Source organism: Oryzias melastigma, linkage group LG5 (genome assembly GCF_002922805.2).
Source record: "Oryzias melastigma strain HK-1 linkage group LG5, ASM292280v2, whole genome shotgun sequence".
NCBI lineage: Eukaryota > Metazoa > Chordata > Actinopteri > Beloniformes > Adrianichthyidae > Oryzias > Oryzias melastigma.
The window spans coordinates 2,709,406-2,729,546 of record NC_050516.1 but is presented as its reverse complement, the minus strand read 5'-3'; the positions used below and the strand labels follow the sequence as shown (position 1 = coordinate 2,729,546).

The 20,141-nt window shown below is 34.5% G+C and overlaps 2 protein-coding genes across 2 annotated transcripts; both read right to left on the bottom strand.

Moving 5' to 3' along the window:
• Positions 1-5,979: 5,979 nt before the first annotated feature.
• On the bottom strand, positions 5,980-10,212 carry LOC112144753 (major histocompatibility complex class I-related gene protein). The gene is made up of 8 exons (XM_024269496.2): positions 10,061-10,212; positions 8,902-9,162; positions 8,252-8,530; positions 7,663-7,959; positions 7,284-7,382; positions 7,069-7,086; positions 6,854-6,928; positions 5,980-6,670 (listed from the first exon to the last, which is right to left on the bottom strand). The coding sequence occupies exons 1-7, from the start codon at positions 10,170-10,172 to the stop codon at positions 6,876-6,878; spliced, it is 1,119 nt and encodes a 372-aa protein (XP_024125264.1). The 5' UTR covers positions 10,173-10,212; the 3' UTR covers positions 5,980-6,670; positions 6,854-6,875.
• A 3,931-nt stretch (positions 10,213-14,143) lies between these two features.
• LOC118597892 (major histocompatibility complex class I-related gene protein-like) lies at positions 14,144-19,375 on the bottom strand. Its single transcript, XM_036211792.1, has 8 exons — positions 18,471-19,375; positions 17,972-18,232; positions 16,675-16,953; positions 16,000-16,293; positions 15,605-15,703; positions 15,407-15,424; positions 15,197-15,265; positions 14,144-15,105 (listed from the first exon to the last, which is right to left on the bottom strand). The coding sequence occupies exons 1-7, from the start codon at positions 18,526-18,528 to the stop codon at positions 15,219-15,221; spliced, it is 1,056 nt and encodes a 351-aa protein (XP_036067685.1). The 5' UTR covers positions 18,529-19,375; the 3' UTR covers positions 14,144-15,105; positions 15,197-15,218.
• Positions 19,376-20,141: the final 766 nt, after the last annotated feature.

Here is a 20,141-nt window from a genome sequence, read left to right as displayed (position 1 = left end):
AGCACGTGACTGTGATCTGAACCAATAGAAAGGATTTCTGAGAGCAAACGTCACTAATATCTGGGATAAACTGAGAGAATCAGGTTGACAGCGAAAGTGAAAGAAACAGAACGGCAGGACAGACGCATCATTCTGATTTTTTCTTTTTTTACTTTCTTTGATTTATTTTATTCTTGTCCTCTCAGAGCTTCTTAACATTAAAAAGGAGAACAGATTAAAAAAAAAACTTTATGAGTTGTGTTTTTAACTTGAGTTATTCTGTTGTGAGCAGCGCCCTCTGCTGGTTAAAACATCAATCTTCTTTATATTCAGTTTCTTTTTAAAACCAAATCCTGTAAAATGACACGCTGCAGCGGCGTACTCTTGTAAAAATAGCGCATAGTATTTTTTAATAAATTCATAAAGAGACAAACAGATAGTATTGACATCACTTTTTTAGAAATCTAAATAAACTCCATTGTTCAACATTTGCTTTTAGCAGAAGAGAAAAACATCAAAGTAAATCTGATAAATCACAGCAAAAAGACAGTTTTGTCATTCATCTACACTATGTAATTATATATAAAAACATGACAAAATAAATTAAACACAGAATACATCACTTAATCTAGTCTGTAATCATATTCCTTGTGCTGCAAATTTACTTTGTTAACACTTTGCTGCACATTCAAAGTTAAATATTTTTGGGTCCATGAATAAAAATAATTGTAAGAAACTGAAAGAGTTTGTTAGAAGGGAACGTCGAACTTAATTCAAGCTATAAAACGGAAAAAACATTAAATTGTTCGAAATCTGACAATTTTAGAAAAAACAAGAGTTAAAATTATTATTTGTTTTAGACAAATAGCCTATAGAAACTAAAATATTTAGTGTGTTCTCACAAAAGTACTTAGTGAAACAAAATGCTAGTTTAATTTATTACAACAAATATCTGTTCTCAGAAAAACTACACATAATACAGATGACAACTTCTGTTCAAGAAACAGTGGTAACTTTGTGGTCCTGGACAAACTTTTTGGCTTTTTTTGTTAGATTTTAGTGTTTAAATTATTTGTGTCTAACTTATTGTTTACCCTGTTCTCACAGTAGTTTTGCACAAACAAAGGTTTGCATGTTTAGCAGGAGGCTCCTGCTTTACCGGCCCCTAAATGTTTATAAATAGTGGCCAAAAAATAAATCACAAAAGTTCCAAAAATAGGAGCCAAATCAAATACTTGTACAAAGTTTTGTTACAAGTCAATTAATTTTGCCATTTTTTTGTTTTTAACTTTACATACCAACTAAAACCTTTGTTTGGAAAATCTTCCATAACTTTAGCAAACACTAAGATCTTTAGTTTCTGAGGAATTCATTTATCTCCACATTATCTCCAACAGCAAAATGTATTGTTTTTTTGTTCTGCAATACCACAAATATAACAACAGAACATTTACAACACTTTCTTCAAAGGGATTTAAGTTTTAAGAGTTTCATTTTCAAAGAAATGCAAGAAATGTATTTTTATTTACATTACTATTTATATTTACATTACTATTTAAATGAATAGACAAAAAATAAAAAAATAACTTACTAATAAGAAAGTTCATGTTTCTTAGCTTTAGGTCAGTCATGTGAAACTGAATCATTCATGAAATCGAGTGTTGTGGTTCTGGATTCAGAGTCCTGCAGATGATTCCTCCTGATAGGATCAATATGTGACCGTTGTTGTTCCAGACGGACGTTTATGTCAAGTCCAGGTTTCAGGTTTTCCCCAAGATTGTATTTAAGGATTACATTCTAGATGTTCTCAGTTTCACTCCCCTCACCCTTCAACTCAATCATCTCTAGTCTTATCTTTGAGTTTTGTTCTGGGGGGGTGGGAGGGGTGTTCATCTGCTCTGACCATAAGTTTAAGACTGATATACTCAGAGTTTCTGATTAAATTCAGATTATCTTAATCCTTCTTCTTGAAATTAGTTATAGAGTCTTAGAGTTTAGAAAAAATATTTAGAAACCATCAACAAATGAAGTAAAGACCGTTTTGCTTTTGAAGGTATAGAGATCATTTCAGCAGATGAAGAAGGAAACTTGGGATTATCAATCATCCCATTTTCGACCTACCAAACCATGCATTCATCTTTTAGTATTTTTGCATATTTCCAGACTCTTGGTTTCTATGAGTTCGTCTTACTGAGCTGAAGAAACTCAGTCATCAGAGTTTCATGTAAAAATAAGTACATCTAAGGTGAAAGTGATGACATTTGGGCCTGCACGGCGGTGTAGGCATCTCATAGCGTGAAGGTCAGGTTTAAATCCCTCTTGGGTTCTTTCTATGAGGATTTAACATGTTTTAATCGTGCACGTTCAGGAATTCCAGTTTCCTCTCACAGTCCAACAACACGTTTCTTTAGTTAGTTGGTGACTTAAATGAATTTCTTGTTCAGTGTGTGTGCTTGTCTGTCTGTGTGTTACTTGTGTTGGCACCTGCCCAAGATGACCCCACCTTCACCCATCAGGAGCTGGATAGGCCCCAGCATCCTGAGAAACAGTTTTAACAGATGGATGGACGGATGAATGAATGGATAGTTACAGATGTGTTTAAGTGAAGAACGAATGACACAACATTGGAAATTTAAACAGGTTTTCATTTCGATGAAGGTTCTCAGTCATCCAGGTGATGTTGTCATGAAGTTGAATCCTGTCTTCTGGATTTAAAGTCTTCTTTCTTTGAAACATTTCACCAAGTGGCTTCATCAGTCTGGTTTTATGAAGGGAAAGGTTTACAAAGAAAAAAACCTTGAAAACAAGATCAACTAAACATTTTCCACACAGTGATTTGATCCCATTTTTTATGTGTAAACATAAACAATCTTCTATGTAAATCAAAACCACACAAATTAAGAGAAAAAAAGAAACAAAAAGGAACCAAAACTAATAGCAATAACAAACATTAAAAAGAGATATTCTTTAAAAACCTAGACATGATGGAAATCTAGTGAGATGTTACCTCTGAAAGCTATAAATTCATAAAAACGTCCTTAATTCAAATAAAAGTTTTAAGATCGACCGCTTTACCTCTGCACCACAGCTGCACCACAGAGTTGAAATGTGGGTATGGAAGCTCTGTGATCTGATAAACTCTGAAAAACACATTAAGCTGCTGATGCTCCTCCTGGCTTCAGATCAGGAGAGAACTCTGTTTTACCACGCAAAGACCACAAGTTCTCATGATGACACTCAGATGGTTTAATGTTCTCTGCATAATTCTTGTTCTTAACATGCTGCAACACCACTGCCAGACTCCACTAATCTCAAGAAATATGTCAAAAGTATCAAAAACATAGCAATAATCTAGAAATAAGTATATTATATGTTAAGATGTACACAGAAGTTTGGAGGATATTAGGGAGAAGCTGCTGCAAAAGACTGCAGATTTGACAACTTCACCATCACAAGTCTGTCTTCTCTTCTTTGTTTTTAACCTTATTGCTGAGAGACACAGAGTGCTAACCACTATATGGAGTTTGTTGTGTTATTATTTTACAACTTTGACAATAAATAAACAATCAATATTCATTCAAAGTAGTTCGTTTTGATTCTCCTGCTTGTTTCAACCTATTAAACTGAAAGTTTGTTCGTCTGTATTCTAGTCCTAACTGTTAGGTAAGGTTTGGCAAAAACACTCTTGAATACATCCAGGTGAGAGTGGACGGGTTACAGGTGTGTGTGTCTCTGTCAGTAAACCAGCTCACCTGTGGAGATAAAACAGAAACCAGCAGAAAGAGGCCAGATGAGAGCAATACCAAAAATAACCACAAGAGGGAGATAGAGTGTCAGGATCAGCACAACACATTTAACTTTGAGGTTAACAGTCATCAGAAAAATGCCACAAACTCAACAATATATAATACAACTATTTTTTAAAAATGATTTGAGTTTGAAGAAATGTATTGTCAAAGACATGATTAAAAAATGATGTTTTTAAATCTTTTTCTTCATCCACAAGAACAGTTTAAAAAAAGAAGCATGTTGTTTTTAATAACTGTTCATGATTCTTATCTTTATGTCAGTGAATGTAAAACTGAATTTTAATGAATCTACAGGTTTGTGGATAAAACTGTTGGTCATCCATGTGGTTCTAGAGTCAGTCCTGCAGCTGAATCCTCCTGATAGGATCACTGTCAGATTATTGTGTTTTTGAAGGATTTTACTTTCTTCAGTCATATTGTTGGCTTCACAATAATTATGTAAAGTTATCCTTCAGACAGGAGAAAGCTGCTGTGGTACAGCGGACTTGTTATTTGATGCTGCAGATCTTCCCTGTTCTTTTCAGAGTCTGCATGTGTGGATGATATTACAGTTTTTTCCAAATGCTAAAACACATTTTCTGAAACATTAGACCAATTTAACCAAACACAATTTTCAAAACATAAGCTAAAAATACAAAATACTTAACTCATGAATCAAAATCTCACACCCAACCACATCCCAGAGGAATTAAACAGTAAAAAGTGTCAGAGAATCATTTTTTATTTGCCATTTCTTTTTAATTTTCACAATAAATATAGATTCACATTCATTGCATTTCACCATCTTGTCTCTGTGCTGGATCAGGCCAGAGGACTTCATCAACATCACAGGCAATATTCTCCCTAGCCAGACAACGGGGGAAAAAGGATCTTGTGTGCCTGATCCAGCCTTGACAGGACTCAATGGAAATGTCATCACAGGCCATGTCCATGGCCTGCAACAGGTTTTCCTGAGTGTAAGGTTCTCTCTCATACACCTTCCAATGCCATTTGGGTTAAGGAAAGGAGAATAAGGTGGAAGAAAAACTAATACAAACTGAGGATTTGTGTGGAACCACTGTCTGATGAGCTGACTCTTGTGAAAATTCACATTGTCCCAGACAATAACAAAAACTGCATCGTCCCTGTCATTGTCTTGAAGAAATTGAGCCAGAACAGCATCACGAAGACCATCCAAAAAGGTTAGAAGATGTTGTGTGTTGTAAGGACCCCAAACAGCATGGCGATGTAGAACTCCCAGGTTACTGATAGCAGCACAGAGTGTGACATTTCCCCCACGCTGACCTGGGATTTGCACTATGGTCTGTTGACCAATGATATTTCTACCTCTGCTCCTTCTTTTTTGACTGGTTTAAAACCAGCCTCATCCACAAAAATAAACTCATGTGTCCTGTCCATTGAATCAAATTCAAAAACACACTAGAAAGCAAAAAGAAAACAGTAAATAACATAGAAGACATGGAGAAAATTACTGCCTGGGTGCAGGTCTGGGTGGGGGTTCGGGTCCCAATGTGGGTCTGGGTCTCAATTGCCTTTCTCTGTTTTCCATTTTTCATCAGCTGTTTAGTTGCTTCAGAACTGCCTTTATATTCAGTGCAGTTGATTAGCAAAAAGTGTCTTCAGCTTTGACCAGTTGTGTGTTAATGATGACTCCTGTGTTGGAACAGAGTTTGAGTTTTGCCTCTTTGTGTTAATGTTTTGAACCTTGTGTTTTGTGAATGCCGACTGTGTCTTAAAAGTGAAAATGTGTCTTGTGTTCCGCAAAGAGTGAATTGGAGTTTTGAAAATTGTGTGTTAACTGCAAATTGTGTTTTAGGTTTTGGCCAAAGAGTCATGTTTTTGAGAAAAGAGTTAGAGCAATTGATGAGCTTGTTTGGAGAATGGCACTTAGTGTTTTAGCAATTGGGAAAAACTGTAATATCTCTGCATTTCTTCTTCTGATGGAAGTTGGAGATCAACGCTAATCTGGAAAGTTTCATCATTGTTTGCCGAAAAAAAACAACTGGAAACACAGTTTAATGTCAGTTACTACATTTAAAAAACACAGTAAAAAAGTAACAAGTTAAGTAAGTAAGTCTCAGGCTAATGTGACAACCGCCAGTGATTCAACAGTATTTATAAATGTCCTGTTTTTTTACAAATGTATTTGTGTGAAATAACAAATGACACAGAATGTGGATTTATGACAGGTTTTATTTAGAGGAAAAATTTACAAAGAAAAGCATAAAACAGAAATTCAACCGAAAATTTGTTTCTCCACACAGTGATTTAACCCCAACTTTTATATTAGTAATGTCTACATAAAAAAGTATTTAAAATCCACGAACAACACAAAAGTCAATAAAAGAGGAAAAACAAAACACAAGACAAAAACCAAAATCAATTGAGCTAAACTTTAATTCAGGAGATTTTCTTTAATAACTCAGGAGTAACATAAATCACACAGTGTTACCTCTATCTATAAGCTTCAAAATATACAACCGGATCAGGAAAAATGACAAAAAAATATTTATAACTGAAATAAAAGTTTTAAATGTGCAGAGATAAATGATAATTAAAGAACAAACAACTTGAATTTACTTCAGATGTGAAATTATTGATACATTTAAACCATTGTATACTTTACTGAAAAAAAGCATTTTAATGAATGAAACTCCAATGTCTGTTGTTGTTTTGTAATTTTATGCTTTTAAGGAAAAAATGTGTCTGTCTGCATGCGGACAATTTTTTAAAAGTATTTTAAATAAAATGTAACTCATTCTTTTAGATGTGTTAACTCTTATTAATTTGAATAAAGAACATTATTGTTTTGTAAATTGTCATACGTAGGGGAAAAGGCCAGTTTTTTGCTGCTTAATTTGTTGCAGATTTGATTCCAAAACCTGTTAAGACAGAAAAATGAGAGATTAAACCAAATCCATTTCTGTTTCCTGAAGCAGTTTTATTCTGCTGACTGGACCAGAAAAACACCAGTAATGATGACAGTATCATGGAGGACAGATCAGACCATCATGATCACACCAACACTCACTGTTAAGATTTGTTCAACATATAAATAAACTCACCGTTCAGAGGAGATTTCATTTCTTAGGCATTTTGTTCTGGAAGCATCTGCTGCTGGACCTCTTTGTTCTCCACAGCTGTGAGATCAGAAACTCTGTTAGTCTGGATCTTCATCTGAACTGAAGCTTCAACACTAAACTGATTGAAACACCTCTAAACAAGATACTTTAAATACACAGCCAAGCAGTCTAAAATTAGGGAAAAAACGTTTACTTACGGGATGGTGGACGCTTGGCTAAAATGAAAGAAAAAAAGTAAACATTTCTGTCGCCATTCAGTAAATAACATTTTGAAACTTGTTAAACTGGGTTACAGCTAAATGACATAAATGTTTGCTATAAGGAAAAATCTGTTTGTTTCAAATGTTTTTTTATATAAAAAATAAATTAAAACTTTAAGTGAAAATCTAAAATCAAAACAATAATAACTCACCGTTCTTCTTCTTGTAAAGAATGAAAGCAGACACAGCGAGAACAACAAGGATAACAGCAGCGACAACACCAACAATGACCATCATCTGACCAAAGGACTCTGGGTAGAAAAAACATGAACAGAAAAAAAGGTAAAAACGAAAAACCATTTTGAAGATGAAGTTTGAATGTATTAAATTCAGTATCTTTAATCTCTTTAATATAGTCACTCAAACATCACAGATTACTGATAAAAACTTGTTGAAAACAGCAACAATCAAAGAAGCAGACAGAGCAGAAGAGAACATTCTGAACTGGAAAACACCAAAAACCATCACTTCAATCCTCTACAGAACAAAAAGACAAAGAGGTTTATTTTTAATAACTGTAATCAATGATACCTTCATTGGTCATGATCTTTGTTTTCTCCAGTTTAGTGATTTTGTCTTCTTTGACTCCAGAGAGCTGAAACACACATTCATATCTCTGCATTTCTTCTTCTGATGGAAGTTGGAGATCAACGCTCATCTGGAAAGTTCCATCATTGTTGGGGAGGATCTGTCCTTTCTCCACTCCTTCATGGATCTCCTCTCCATCTTTCCTCCACAGCAGTTCAGCTCTGTTAGGATAGAAACCTGTAGCATGACAGCTGATTGGAGAGGAGGAGGACTTCTGGAGGAGAGGCACTGATGGAAACACTAAGTTGAGATGAAAAAAGACAGAATATAAAATTATTCAGTTAATTTTGTTGTTATTAATGACTTTTTCAAACACGTTTTTGTAACTAACAATATTCTTTTCATCTTTACTGTTAAAAGTTGTATTTCCTTAATGTCATTCAGAGATTGGAATCATGGGAAACAAGCATGAAGATTTAACATGACATACTGAACAGTATATTTTTTGTTCCTAAAGTAAACAGGAAAATAAAAAAAAACATAAGCATATTTGAATATGATTCAAAATCCTGAAAAGGTGATGTGAGTTCACCTGTTCTCATCAGAGAGCTTCTTCCGTAGTTCACGTACTTCTTCAACCACCCAGAACACTGATGACTGAGGTAGTTCTTCTTTGAGGCTGTCAAGATTTTGTCATTTTCCCAACTCTGTTTGGTAATAACAGCCTGTTGTTTAGCTGCAACCCATGATTCTGTCTTTGGGTCAAAAGCAATGAAGTCTTCTCCATTATAACTATACTGATCATAACCTCTGACCTCTCCAGTCTCCTCATCCCACTTACAGCCGTACATCCTCTGAATAATGTGAACACCTGAGATACAGGACACAGTGAACTTCAGAAGACTTAAATTTCGTCTTTAATTTGCTTGTTTTAATACACGGGTCTCTTAAGAGAGAACCAAAGACTAAAACAAATAAAAAATGTAATTGAAAAAAAAATAGATTACACATTTGGGGGTGGTATTGTCTGAAACAAGTTCTGACCAGTCAGTTAGTTCCTCTGGTAAAATAAACTGTAAAAAATAAATTACAAAAAAAAAATCATAATTTGAAAGTACACATTTTTGACTGCAAATAAATTTGTTTGGGGAAAAAAAGAGCTGCGGTAGAATTACCTAATTAAGCTTTTTTGCTAATAGTCAACTTTTAAAAAATGTTTCAAAAACAGCGTGTGATTCTTACCGTCAGTCTGGTTGAAACGTTCTTTTATAATATTGATGCCAATTTTGTAGATGTGCATGATCCCAATGGAGATCTGAGTTTGGCTCTTCCAGTACTCAGAGACTTCATTCTCATGTATCCAGTCCAGCTTTGGGATCATTTTCTTAATGTTGCTGTCATAATAACAGAAATGCTGTCCATCCACAACACCCACAGTAACAAACTCTGGAAACGCTGAGATTCCTGATGTTGCCGTGTAGAAGTACTGGAGCGAATGAGTAACTGTAAGAGGAAAAAAAACATCTATAACCCTAGAGCAAATGAGTACTTGTTAAAATAACTCAACTCAGCTTTATTTATAAAGCACTTTTACAAAGCAGGCAGCTAAAACAAAGTGCTGAACACCAAAAACATAAAAGACAACAACAGTAAGACTAGATAAATAAATAAATAAAGGACAATAAGATAATACACAAAATACTAAAAGGAGTAAAATAACAGTAAAAACAGCAGAAGTCTTATGTTGCGTTAAAAGCCAGATCATAAAAATGAGTCTTTAGACGGGTTTCAAAAATAGGCAGCTACTCTGATGTACAATGACAAAGAATTCCAGAGCCTGGGGCCAGCAACCACAAAGGCCCTGTCCTCTGTGAGCTTTCCTAGACCTTGGTGTCTCCAGAAGGAGCTGATCAGCTAATCTGAGGTACCAGCCAGCGAATAAAGAGAAAGCACCTCACAGAGGTACAGCGGGGCCAGACCATGTAAAGACATAAAACAAATAAAAAAATCTTAAAATGCATTCTAAAACAGCTAGTGGAATGATGCTAAAATTGGTGTAATGTGGTCTCTCTTAAGTCCTCCAACCAATAGACGGGCAGCTGCATAATACCAATGTAAAGCTGCCATCACGCTGAAAGCAATTTGTGTGTCAAATTCGTGTTGGCTTTCTCCAGTTGAATGTGTGGCAGATTTTCTGCTCGACACTTGTCCAAAAATGTGTTCACAAGCTTGCTAAATGTTTTTAGTCTGATAGCTACATGGAACATGGAATTTGACCATAAACATTAATATTTGTAAAGGAGGGAAGGAGGCCGAGGATCGAGGGGGCCGTAATGGCAGAAAAGATGGTGGCTGAAATAATTTTTCAATTCAAAAAAAGAAAACAGAATTTTCAGCTTACCTGCCCCAGCACCATGTGAAGGACCCAAAATCACAGAAAATAGCATGAAGAAAAACACTGCCTCCTGCCAAGAATCTCTAAGATTCGTTAATAAAAGACTTTCAACACACATCGAGGCAGAAAATGTAGTTCCTTGTTAAAATAGGGCCAAGTGCCTCGACTATAAGAGGAAGAGGGAAAAAAAAATAGAGAAGTCAGCTGAGGCACCCCTCCCTCCTCAAGCTCCAAAGAGAAAGAAGCTTACTCTGTGGGTTTAGTTGTTATTGTATCATTATTATGAACAAATTCAATACATAACTAAATATTTTGCATTACCTGCGATAATGCTAATGTGAATGCTGTCAGCTGAATGTGGTCACTGAAGATGTAGTTCAAATAGCTGAAGAAGTTGAAATTGATAGCTGAAAATGCTAAAGCTGATAATTGAAAACACTTAAGTTAAGAGATGAAAACGCTGAAACTAATAGTTGAAAGCGATAGCTGAAAATGCTGAAGTTGATAACTGAAATATTTGAATTGCTGAAAACGCTGAAGCAGATAGCTGAAATTGTTGAAGTTAATAACTGAAAACTCTAAAGCTGATAAGCTAAAATATTAGCTAAATGTGAAATCAGCCTAAAAAACGGATATTTGCTTAAATTAGCCAAAACAGCTAGCATGTAGTTGAAATATTGCTTAAATGCTAAAATAGCCCTGAAAAACTGAAATAAATCCTAATTTAGCCTAAGCAGCTAGCATAAAGCTAAATGATTAGCTAAACTTCAAAATAGCCTAAAACACTTAAATAAAGCCTAATTTAGCCAAAACAGCTAGCATAAAGCCAAAATATTTACTATTTAGAAACAACAAAGCTGGTGGAGGTGTAGCACTCTTTGTGGATAAAAGACTAAATTATAAAGTTGTGAAACATATGACATCAGCTATTAATAACTTGCTTGAGTGTTTGACTATTGAAATTTGTAATGATATGACAAAAAAGATTATTATAAGCTGTAGTATTTATAGAGCACCAGGAACTAATATTGACTCCTTCAGAGCATGGATGGAGAGTGTTTTTCTTAATTTTCAAAACAAAACTATTTTTGTTTGTGGTGACTTTAATATTGATTTACTAAATTCTCATAGACACAAACCAACCAATGATTTTTTAAATACCATGTATAGTTTGAGTCTGTTCCCAAAGATCACTAGACCTACAAGAATCACAAGCAGTTGTGCCACATTGATTGATAATATATTTACCAATACAATTGAATGTAATATACATAGTGGTATACTAATCAATGATATTTCAGATCATTTGCCTGTTTTTATTAACCTAGATTATAGTTATAAGGTAAAAAAATCAATCAGACATTGCATACAAAAGAATTAGAACTGAAGAATCAATACAGAAACTCAAGGAAGATCTATTGGCACAAAACTGGGAGGTAATATTAGAAACAAGTAACGTGGATGATGCCTATGAGTTGTTTTTGAGAATGTTTAAAAGCTTATATGATAAAAACTGTCCAGTCAAAGTACATACTTCGAAACTGAAATATTTCAACTGTCCGTGGATGACCAGAGGTTTACAAAACGCCTGCAAAAAAAAAAAATTTCTTTATAAAAAATGTTTAAGATTCAGAAGTAAAGAGAATGAACTCAGGTATAAGAAATATAAAAACAAGCTAATTCATATTTTAAGGACCAGTAAGAAAGATTATTATAGAAAATTATTAGAAAATAATAAAAATAATATTAGAGGCACATGGAATATTATTAATGGTATTCTTGGAAACAGCTCAAGACACTCTGACATACCTGAATATTTCCTGGACAGTGATATTGTTGTGGCTGACAGTGGGGAAATGGCTGATAAGTTAAATCATTTCTTTGTTAATGTTGGACCAGATATTGCGAAAAGCATCTTCCAACAAAATACCACTGAAGATCACTTGAATGATCTAATTGAAAGAAATAGTAACTCAATGTTCTTAAATCCCATCAAGGAAAAAGAAATATTGGACATAGTTAAAAATTATGAAAATAAAACTTCAACAGACAATATGGACATTGATATGAAAGTCGTAAAACAGGTAATCGATGGGATCTTAATACCACTAATATATTTTTAATTTGTCATTTCAATCGGGTTCCTTTCCCAACCTTATGAAAATAGCTAAAGTCATACCTCTATACAAAAAAACTGGTAACAAACATCACTTTACCAACTACAGGCCCATCTCTTTGCTTCCACAATTTTCCAAGATACTTGAAAAACTTTTCAGTTCAAGAATGGATACATTCATAGCAAAACATAACTTACTGGCGGACAACCAATATGGATTCAGAGCCAACATGTCTACTTCATTTGCAATAATCGAAGCCGTTGAGGAAATCACCAACGCTCTGGAGTCAAAACAAATCGCAGTGGGAATTTTTATTGACATAAAAAAAGCGTTCGATACAGTTGACCATAATTTATTGCTTCACAAACTGGAAAAATATGGATTTAGAGGGTTGGTACTTAAATGGATTAAGAGTTATTTAACAAATAGACGGCAATACGTCCAGTTGGGTGATGTTTGTTCCTCTGAAATGAATATAATTTCTGGTGTTCCGCAAGGGTCAGTCTTAGGCCCAAAGTTGTTCATATTGTTTATTAATGACCTATGTTCTGTATCTCAAGCGATGAAGATGGTTTTATTTGCAGATGACACAAATATCTTCTGTTCTGGTGAAAATCTAAATGAACTGTTAAATTTAGCTACCAAAGAAATGAAAAAAATTAAAGCATGGTTTGATTGCAATAATCTAGCATTTAATCTAGATAAAACTAAAATTATGGTATTTGGGAATAACAAAAATGAATTGATACAGTTTGAAATAAATGGAGTTAAAGTTGAGGTGGTTCATGAAAATAGGTTTTTGGGGGTTATAATTGATGATAAAATGAGCTGGAAACCACATATTAAACAAATTCAAAATAAAGTATCCAGAAGTCTTGCCATTTTAAACAATGTAAAACACTTATTAAATTATAAATCACTTCACATGTTGTACTGTTCATTAATTTTACCATATTTTAGTTACTGTGCAGAGATCTGGGGCAACAATTACATTACATCAATAAAACCACTTATTGTTCTTCAGAAAAGGGCTATACGAGTCATACACAAAGCTGGTTATTATGATCATACTCATCCACTTTTTACTCATTCAAAATTACTCAAATTAAAAGATTTGGTTAATTATTTAACTGCACAAATTATGCACAAAGCCCAAAATAAAATGCTGCCTAACAACATTCAAAAACTGTTTACGAGTAGAGATGGAGGTTACTCCCTAAGAGGACAATTTAGATTTAAAATAAATATAACTCGTACCAGAAGAAAACAATTCTGCATTTCCTTTTGTGGTGCAAGACTGTGGAACAGTATATCAGACAAAATCAAAAATAGTCCATCAATAAGGTTATTCAAAATTCAATACAGGTCAAAAATATTTAATGACTATATAATCATAAATAAATGTGGGGCTATTGTGGATGTATAGTGATTAGTGCATATATGTAAGTGTACAGGCATATACGTGTATATACATTTGTGTACGGGTGCTTACTTATATATAGATCTTTTTTTTTTTCTCTTCCATGTGTGTATGCTGTTTTTCTTTCTTTGTGACTTTTTTTCCTTTATTGAGACAAAGTAAGTTGATAGGCTTGAGTAGCATTATTTAAATTAGCTAAGAGGGTGGGATTAAATAAGTTTTTTTAACTTCCTCCCACCCCTTTTTGAACACTATATCAAGTGTGTACTGTTCTTTTGGTTACTCTTTTGTTTCTTGTTTGACTGTTTTATTGTTTTAATAGTGTTCAAAAAAATAAACTGAAACTAGAACTCCAAAAAAGCCAAGAAATCCTAACTGTCAAAACAGTCAAAAAAGCTAGAATAATGCAGTTATAACAGTTAAATGCCAAAACAGAATGTTGCTGAAATATTACCTAAATCCCAAATTAGCTTAAAAAAGTCTTAGTAGATGTAAAAATGAAATTCATGCTCATTCAAAGTGTCAATTTTTTTTCTGAAAGCTGCAGGGTCTGTATGTTCTGTTTTAATGAAAAGCACCCAGAAAGGGATAGAAAGCTTCAAAATACTTTCTAAAACTCTGTTCCAATGTACACTCAACAAAAATATAAACACGACACTTTTGTTTTTGCTCCCATTTTAATGAGATGGACTTAAAGATCTAAAATTGATTCCAGAGACACAATATTACCATTTTTCTCAAACATTGTTCACAAATCTCTCTAAATGTGTGATAGTGAGCACTTCTGCTGTGCTGCGATAATCCATCCCACCTCACAGGTGTGCCACATCAAGATGCTGATCTGACATCATGATTAGTGCACAGGTGATCCTTAGACTGCCCATAATAAAAGGCCACCCTGAAATGTGCAGTTTTGGCTCACAGCAAAATGTCACAGATGTTACAAGCATTGAGGAAGTGTGCAGCTGGCATGCTGACAGCAGGAATGTCAACCAGATCTGTTGCTCGTGCATTCAATGTTCATTTCTCCGACCCATGGTGGTGGTGGGGTTATGGTATGGGCAGGCATCCTCATGGACGAAGAACACAGGTCCATTTTATTGATGGCATTTTGAATGCACAGAGATACTGTGATGAGATCCTGAGGCCCATTGTTGTGTCATACATCCACGAACATCATCTCATGTTTCAGCAAGATAATGCACGGTCCCATGTTGCAAGGATCTGTACACAATTCTTGTGTACAGTACAATGTGAGCTGAAAATGTCCCAGTTCTTGCATGGCCAGCATACTCACCGGACCAACACATTCTCACTCCCGACTCGTCACATATTGACGCATGGTTAAAGGACCCTCGGCATCGAAACTTGAAGCTTTACCCTTCTCATCAATATGTGCCGAGTTGGCTGGTCCAATTAGATCACGGCATCGGGAAACAGGACCCGTGAGGGGGAAGCAGATCCAATGAATCACGCCTCCACCAGCTACCAGGCCGCAGAGTGCGCCACCATACCTGGTCGTATCATGCAGGAAAGATCAGACTGCCATGATCAGACATATACAAGGAAATGAAGCAGATTTGTTCAACGTATAAATAAACTCACAGTTCAGAGGAGAGTTAATCTCTTAAGGTGATGGAAGCATCTGCTGCTGGACCTCTTTGTTATCTACAGCTGTGAGATCAGAAACTGTTAGTCTGGATCTTCATCGGAACTGGAGCTTCAACTAACAAAAGACTGATGGAAACACATCTAAACAAGATACTTTAAATACACAGAAAAATAGTTTACAGGAGAAAAATAAGGTTTACTTACAGGATGGTGGACGTTTGGCTAAAATGGAAAAAAAAATGTATGCCATATTAAAAACATTTTTAAGCTTATTTGGACCAAAGGTACTTGGAGATAAATGTTAGCAATAAGGAAAAATATAGTTGTTGTAAGTGTTTTTTTATATATAAATAGATTAAAACTTTAAGTCAAAAAACTAAAAACAAAACAACAATAACTCACCATTCTTCTTCTTGTAAAGAATGAATGCAGACACAGCCAGAACAACAAGGATAACAGCAGTGACGACACCGACAATGACCATCGTCTGACCAAAGGACTCTGGATAGAGTACATGAACAGAAAAAAAAACATAGGTCATACTAAAAACTCTATATTGAAGATGAAGTTTGAATGTATTAAATTCAGTATCTTTAATCTCTTGAATCGGGTCACACAAACATCACAGATTGTTGATTCAAACTTGAGAACTTGTTGAAAACAGAAACAATCAAAGCAGACAGAACACAAGAAAACAATCAAAGATCCAAAACACAAAAAAATCACCACTTCAATCCTCTGAAAAAAAACAAAGAAAAAAGTTTATCCTGAATTCCTCCAACTGTAATCAATAATACCTTCATTGGTCCTGATCTTTGTTTTCTCCAGTTTAGTGATTTGGTCTTTGACTCCAGAGAGCTGAAACACACATTCATATCTCTGCATTTCTTCTCCTGATGGAAGTTGGAGATCAACGCTCATCTGGAAAGTTCCATCATTGTTGGGGAGGATCTGTCCTTTTTCCACTCCTTCATGGATCTCCTCTCCATCTTTCCTCCACAGCAGTTCAGCTCTGGCAGGATAGAAACCTGTAGCATGACAGCTGATTGGAGAGGAGGAGGACTTCTGGAGGAGAGACACTGATGGAGACTCTGGAGGAAGAAGAAAGTTTGAATGAATGCTTTCTGTATTTATATTTGAACAATACTTCATTTTTTTGTTATTTTATATAAATATATTTAGTTCTGGATATTGTAACTGCAATTGTGTAATTGTAAGGAAAAGAAAAGAATACAGACACCTGAAAATGGCATAAGAAAAAAATTAATGATGAAAAGAGCAGAAAAAAAAGACAAACCCTAATGTGTTTGAACAGATTTGAAGACAAGGGGGAAATAATAACTTTATGAAAAAGGTGAAAATTGGAGAATAAAACTAGAACAAACAGTTCATTAAAATTCAGCAGTAAAATCTTTCAATTGATATGAATACAAACAAGTTTCCAAAACACTGTGAAGCTAATGTGAGATTACCTGTTCTCATCAGAGAACTCCTTCCATATTTTAAGTATTTCTTCAGCCACTCAGGACAGATCTGGGTGTAGTAGTTCTTTAAATAAACCAATTCATCTTTGTTACTGTCCCACTTCTGTTTGGTGATGACAGCCTGCTGTTTTGGAGCTACCCATGATTCTTTCTCCAGGTCAAGAGCAATGAAGTCTTCTCCATCGTAACTGTACTGCTCATAACCTTTGACCTCTCCAGTCTCTTCATCCCACTCACATCCGTACATATTCTGGAACACGTTAACACCTGAGAGACAAGAACACAGAGAACCTCAGTCAATCTAATCACAATGACATAACAATCTGATCATTTATAATAGAAACTGATCATAGATGTATGTTCTGATTTAAACAAAGTGTCTTTCAGGCATTAAGTGTTTTTTTATATTTTTTGTTTGAGTTTTTTTTTTACTTTTTTTGTGTTCAACCTGCAGCTCAAAGACTGAACTCTTATGATCATTTTGTAGCAAATTCATATTTAAGAATTTAGAGTCCAAAAAAGTTAAGCCTTTTACTTTGTCTGCTGTCTAAATACTCAAACTACTTTGAATGTTCTTATGGAGACTCGACTCATGAAGTCCTGATCCAAACTAAACAAGGAAAATGTGTGAAAATAATATACCAAAAGGACAAATAAACCCAACTAACTTGGTGCAGACATTAACCTTTGTCTTGTCCTTTAAATTTTCCTGTCAAGCAAGTACCTTGCTCCCATTTAGTGCCCAGCAAAGCAAAAACAAAATAGAAACAGTAGAAACAAACTTCACATGCACATTCTGTGTTTACTGTAGAAACAAAACTGATGAGAAAGAAACTTTGAAAAAAAACTGCAACTCACAAATCAGAGCTAAGAAAATCTGAAATAGTGAAAATTCAAGTGGTGGTCTGAACATGCTCACGTTATTCATTTGATTTTATAAGCTTTTTGTTATATTGTACATGCTGAACACTAACTTTATTATCGGGTATTTTCATCTATATAAACCCTGTTTGGGGATCATGTGTAGAAAAAGTGTTTTCTTTTAATTGATAAAGTCCTATCTTTAATATAAGTTAAATAATTATGACTGATGTCAGATCAAGTTTTCAATTTGGACTAAGAAAACGTCTCACTATGTATAAAATGCTGAGTAATAGAATAAACAATAAACATTACTTCCTCCTAATGCAAAGTTTATCCGTATTTTGTTGAAAAATTTAACTGATTCTCTGAGCAGAATCGTACACAAACATAGAATCAGTAAATAAAGTAGAAACAAACTCACCTCCAGTTTGGTTGAAGCGCTGCCTTATCGTTTCAATGTTGTCTTTGAAGACCTCCTTAATGCCTCGACGGTTTGCATTTTCTCTCCCCCAGTACAGCGGATCCACGGCCTCCTTCATCCAGTCCTGTTTGGGCAGCGTCACTCTGGTGTCGCTGTCATAATAATCGATCTGAACATCATCAACCAAACCGACAGCCACAAACTCTGGGAAGTTTGGGACTTGTAAGGACTGTGTGTAGAAATACTTCAGGGAGTGAATCACTGTAAGAGAATCATTTAATTTTTTAGAATTTTGTTTTATTATTCAACAGCAGGTTTATAGTACTGAGTTATATAAAATGTTGAAAGCTGAATCCAGTGATTTTTTTTTTGTCAGTTTAATGTAAAAGCCTCATTTGTAAAAATTAACATAGGAAAACTGAAGTTTTCTCGCTGAACAAATTACATGAAATTGCACAATCCAAAATGTAAACGAAAAGTATTCAAATTCCCGACTGACCTGCAGCAGCGCCGAGAAAATTCCATCTCAGAAAACACAGAAACACCAGAATCTTCATTTTCAGTCTTCAGATGAAAAAAGTAATCCATCTCTGCGCTTCCAGATCAGAGAATAAACCGCAGCTATAAACTTCAGGGCTTGTTGGGAGCCAGAGTCCTTCCTGTTTACCAAGTAATTTGACGCTGAAGCATCTTAATGGCAAAACACACTTTATCAGCAGTAGTTAGTCTTTAAGACTGTTTTAGTCTGACCGCCACTGGATAAAATGACAAAAATGTAGAGAGACAAAACATGTTACTAAACTGAGCTGATGGATAATTTCTGAGAGCAAAGGTCATTTATATCAGGTTGATCTCTCAGTGAACTGACAAACTGAGACTGATATATAAAGTCAGAGAAACAGCGGCGTTTTCAAGAGAACAACAGTTTTTCATGTTTTTTTTGTTTATTTTTTAATTCTTTTACTTTTTCTTTTTTCTCGTTCTTGCCTCCTCTAAAACCCTTTAAAATCATTTTAAAATTAAAGAAAAAAGTTAACTATTTTCAGCAGTTTTTGTGTTACGCTTTAACTCGACTAAAACTCTGTGATCAACAGCTCTCTCTAGTGGTTCAAAACTCTGTTCCTTTGTTTCTGTTCTTTATTGGTTAAAACCATCAACTGTAAAAATGATGCAGCATTTTATTTCTCAGATAATATTTTAAACACAGTCTATTGATATCCCTTTTTGATCATCTATTTCATGTAAATTAGAAATTTGAATGAACAAAAATATGGATATTGGAGCCAAAAAGTAACATCTTAAGATAATTTGTATATAGGTCTATTGTTTCTTATCTCTTGTCATGCTAAAAATATATATTTTACTGTTTAGGTGTATATTGAAATGTATTACTTGAAAACAACATATTTTTGAGTCCGAGAATGAAAATAAACCAGGTAAATCTGAAGGAACCTAAAAAGACAAAATCTATAATAGTGAAAAGAAATTCAAAGTATCAAAAAGAAAAGAAACATTTACTATATTTTTGGAGAATAAGTAATCGGTTTTTGCATAACTTGGCGGGGGAGGGGACTTATGCTCAGGTGGGATTTTAATGTGACTAATGTTCTAATAATGTTCTGTTTGTATCATTTTGATGTGGAAAAACAACAGTGGACTGAACTTTATGTTGGTAAAATGAATCATTACTGTAGCCGTGTGTGTCAGAATTTGCTATCAGCTGGAAGGTAGAAATGTTGCTCTGTTGTTCAGAGGATTGAATGTTCAGAGTTGCTCAAAAGTGACACAGAGGAAAATGCAAAGGATTTAGTGATTGAAGTAAGGGATAATACCCGACGAAGCGTGCGTTAATTTCTCATAACGCACACTTCGTCGGGTATTATCCCTTACTAAATGTATCAGAATATTTTTTTTAAACTGAGCATTTCTGTTTTGTGTATTTGACAATGTTTGGGGCTTCTTTGTGGTTTAGTGTGCAGCATGTAGTTTTTAATTTAGATTATTTGTCTGTTGAACTTTTTATTTACTCTGTCAATGGTTAAGAAGTTTTGCACGAAAATGTGCAAACATTTTTTTGTTTGAGATGTCATATTTTTCAAGCTTTAAATACAAAACATGCAATGCATAGCAAATTTCACAACAAATTTAGCTTGTTGTGAAACAGGTGCAC

Excerpts from the sequence above, each read along its gene's own strand:
- LOC112144753 (XM_024269496.2), bottom strand. The coding sequence starts at position 10,172 with ATGTGTGTTGAAAGTCTTTTATTAACGAATCTTAGAGATTCTTGGCAG. Across the intron at positions 8,531-8,901 it reads ACGTTTCAACCAGACTGACG|GTGTTCACATTATTCAGAGG; the intron begins GTAAGAATCACA and ends CCTGTATCTCAG. Across the intron at positions 7,960-8,251 it reads AAGCTCTCTGATGAGAACAG|TGTTTCCATCAGTGCCTCTC; the intron begins GTGAACTCACAT and ends ATCTCAACTTAG.
- LOC118597892 (XM_036211792.1), bottom strand. The coding sequence starts at position 18,528 with ATGAAGATTCTGGTGTTTCTGTGTTTTCTGAGATGGAATTTTCTCGGC. Across the intron at positions 16,954-17,971 it reads GCGCTTCAACCAAACTGGAG|GTGTTAACGTGTTCCAGAAT; the intron begins GTGAGTTTGTTT and ends CTTGTCTCTCAG. Across the intron at positions 16,294-16,674 it reads GAGTTCTCTGATGAGAACAG|AGTCTCCATCAGTGTCTCTC; the intron begins GTAATCTCACAT and ends TTCTTCCTCCAG.